At 48.3% G+C, this 3,492-nt stretch overlaps 1 protein-coding gene across 1 annotated transcript; it reads left to right on the top strand.

Moving 5' to 3' along the window:
- Positions 1 to 758: 758 nt before the first annotated feature.
- Positions 759 to 3,492, top strand: LOC148206784 (subtilisin-like protease SBT1.7). The gene has a single exon (XM_088104736.1). It carries the CDS (start codon positions 943 to 945, stop codon positions 3,223 to 3,225), a length of 2,283 nt encoding a protein of 760 aa, XP_087960862.1. The 5' UTR covers positions 759 to 942; the 3' UTR covers positions 3,226 to 3,492.

Raw genomic sequence — 3,492 nt, 5'->3', positions numbered from 1 at the left:
TATTACTGAAGTCAAATTAGTCGAAGACGAGAGTCCATTATTGGAGTAGAACAAATGGTAAAGACCTCGTAATACTTATTGAAAACTAAAGATATATTTATTCAGAAAAAGGGAGAAAGTTAGTTGTTGAGGAAACAAGTCGTGCTGTGTTTGTTGTCAATTCATGTAAATTCCCTTCACGGAAGAAAGCCCGTGAGTGAAATTTCTTGATATTGGTAATCCGTGAACCACTTTCTTAACAGAGGAGGAAAAGGAAAACTTGGTTGGCTGGTATAGACAAAGACGCTAAGGTCCAAAAACGATACCTAACTAAAATATCTCTGATTTAATAAAGTTGAAGTGGAGTTTGTGTAAGACTACACTACAAATATATACCCGTGAATCCAAACACTACTAATTTACAATATCTCGACCTTTAACTTATCTTCACGGTCTAGCATCTAGCATGGTATGCATGTAGGCATTGCGTAGATTGAAATGGTATAAAAAAATATAGGTAAAAGGACGCAGTTGAAGAGTTAGTAGGTAAAGGATTGGTGTGTGAAGTAACGTTTGGAGAACGTGGTGGTGTGGCAGACAGTGTGAAGGGTCCTGTTAAAAAGCCAAAGCATAATGAAGCTTTAATCTGCCAAAACAGGTAAAGGTAGAAAAAGAAAGAGAAATTAAATAAAAGAAAATATTAATAATAATAACTGAGGGAACGGTCATAAACGAACATGTGAACTAAATATAACGTCTTAAATGGGCTAATTGAGATAACTCGTATTTCTATCTCTCAACGCAATTATTTTGAGAAGCAGACAACCACCCACCGCATCCTTACTTTTTTTCACAACATTGCTAAACTGGCACACTCCCATAAAGTTTGCATTAAAGCCACCACTCCTTAAAGCCACAACAGCTATTTTCACTTCCCTCTACCCTGCTCCCTCACTCTCTCCCATGGCTTCGATTTCCACAACTTTGCCTCTGCTTCTCTCGCTTCTTCTGTTACTCGGTCGCTACCATGCGGCTCAGGTGCCACAACCAGAGAGGGGAACCTACATTGTACACGTGGCAAAATCGGAAATGCCCCAAAGCTTTGAACACCATACGGTGTGGTATGAGTCCTCGCTCAAATCCGTCTCTGACTCGGCGAAAATCATTTACACCTACGATAACGCCATCCACGGATATGCGACTAGATTAACTGCGGAGGAAGCGCGTTTGCTGGAAAGCCAAACTGGGATTCTGGCGGTGTTGCCGGAGACGAGGTATGAACTTCACACGACGAGGACGCCGCAGTTCCTGGGTCTTGACAAGAGCGCGGACATGTTCCCCGAGTCGAGCTCCGCGAGTGACGTCATCGTCGGAGTCCTGGACACTGGCGTTTGGCCCGAGAGCAAGAGCTTCGACGACACGGGGCTTGGACCTGTTCCTAGTAGCTGGAAAGGCGAGTGTGAAACAGGAACGAACTTCAGTGCTTCCAACTGCAACAGAAAGTTGATCGGAGCCAGGTTCTTTGCGAAGGGTTGCGAGGCCATGTTGGGTCCTATTAACGAGACTGAGGAGTCTAGATCCCCTCGCGACGATGACGGTCACGGCACCCACACAGCCAGCACAGCCGCGGGATCTGTGGTTTCCGGCGCAAGTCTTTTCGGTTACGCATCCGGGACGGCGCGTGGGATGGCGACGCGCGCGAGAGTCGCTGCTTACAAGGTTTGCTGGAAGGGAGGGTGTTTCAGTTCGGATATTCTTGCGGCAATTGAGAGCGCGATACAAGACAACGTTAATGTGTTGTCGTTGTCGCTTGGTGGTGGAATGGCTGATTATTACAGAGACAGTGTCGCTATTGGAGCTTTTTCCGCGATGGAGAAAGGGATTTTAGTTTCTTGCTCCGCTGGGAACGCGGGTCCTAGTCCTTACAGTCTCTCAAACGTGGCACCATGGATAACGACCGTGGGTGCCGGTACTCTGGATCGTGACTTCCCTGCTTATGTTGCTCTAGGGAATGGACTTAACTTCTCCGGCGTGTCGCTATACCGAGGTAACGCTTTACCTGATTCACCGTTACCGTTTGTTTACGCAGGCAATGCCAGCAACGCTACGAACGGGAACTTGTGCGTGACGGGAACCTTGTCGCCCGAGAAAGTAGCCGGAAAGATTGTGTTATGTGATCGTGGATTAACTGCTAGGGTACAGAAAGGTTCAGTTGTGAAATCCGCCGGTGCTTTGGGCATGGTGTTGAGCAACACCGCCGCCAACGGCGAGGAGTTGGTGGCTGATGCTCATCTGTTGCCGGCGTCGGCGGTGGGGGAGAAAGCAGGCGACGCCATCAAGAAGTATTTGTTTTCCGAGGCTAAACCGACGGTGAGTATTTTGTTCGAGGGAACGAAGGTGGGGATTCAGCCATCACCTGTGGTTGCGGCGTTTAGCTCAAGAGGTCCCAACTCGATCACGCCTCAGATCCTGAAACCAGATCTGATGGCGCCAGGTGTCAACATCTTGGCGGGGTGGTCAAAGGCCGTGGGTCCCACAGGTTTGCCCGTTGATAACAGGCGCGTGGATTTCAATATCATCTCTGGGACCTCGATGTCTTGTCCTCACGTGAGCGGATTAGCCGCTTTGATAAAATCGGTTCACCCAGAGTGGAGCCCAGCCGCGGTTCGATCGGCTCTCATGACAACGGCTTACACCGTTTACAAAACCGGTGAGAAGTTGCAAGACAGTGCAACGGGAAAACCCTCCACGCCGTTTGATCACGGAGCGGGACACGTGGACCCTGTGGCTGCGCTCAATCCAGGGCTGGTGTATGATCTAACAGTGGATGATTATCTTGGTTTTCTCTGCGCGTTAAACTACTCTGCCTCAGAAATCAACACCCTGGCGAAGAGAAAATTCGAGTGCGACGCGGGCAAACAGTACAGTGTGAACAACCTGAACTACCCGTCGTTCGCGGTGTTGTTTGAATCCGGGAGTGGGTCCGGCGTGGTGAAGCACAGTCGAACCGTCACTAACGTGGGGCCCGCGGGAACGTACAAGGCTACGGTGACGTCAGACGCGGCCTCAGTGAAAATCTCGGTTGAACCGGAAGTGCTGAGTTTGAAAGAGAACGAGAAAAAATCGTTCGTGGTAAGTTTTTCATCCTCGGGTTCCACACAAGACAGAGTGAATGCGTTTGGACGGTTGGAATGGTCTGATGGGAAGCACGTGGTTGGGACCCCAATCTCAATAAACTGGGGTTGATCAAAGGTTCATCACTCACTCGAAGAGGGGTGTGTCTTGATTGGCTACTCATTTTACTTTTTAATATTATAATATTTAACTTTTCCAAACAAAAAAAGGGTCTTCAAAGTTAGGTTTGATTATGGCTGGGGCCTTCTGCTTGGTTGGAGTCCGTCTGTTTGCTCCCTGGCATTGGAGAAATGTTGCAAGCCAAAGCTACAACAATTGGCTCATTTTTCTTCCACTGTACAGCCTCTCCTAATCATTCATTCATCTATATTTCTTCCA

Source organism: Vigna umbellata, chromosome 1 (assembly GCF_029865625.1).
Source record: "Vigna umbellata cultivar VRB3 chromosome 1, Vumbellata_1.0, whole genome shotgun sequence".
NCBI lineage: Eukaryota > Viridiplantae > Streptophyta > Magnoliopsida > Fabales > Fabaceae > Vigna > Vigna umbellata.
Note: the sequence above shows the minus strand (reverse complement) of the source record. Positions and strands in the feature narration are given on the sequence as shown.

What these genes read in the sequence shown, in the direction of transcription:
- LOC148206784 (XM_088104736.1), top strand. Translation starts at nt 943, where the DNA reads ATGGCTTCGATTTCCACAACTTTGCCTCTGCTTCTCTCGCTTCTTCTG.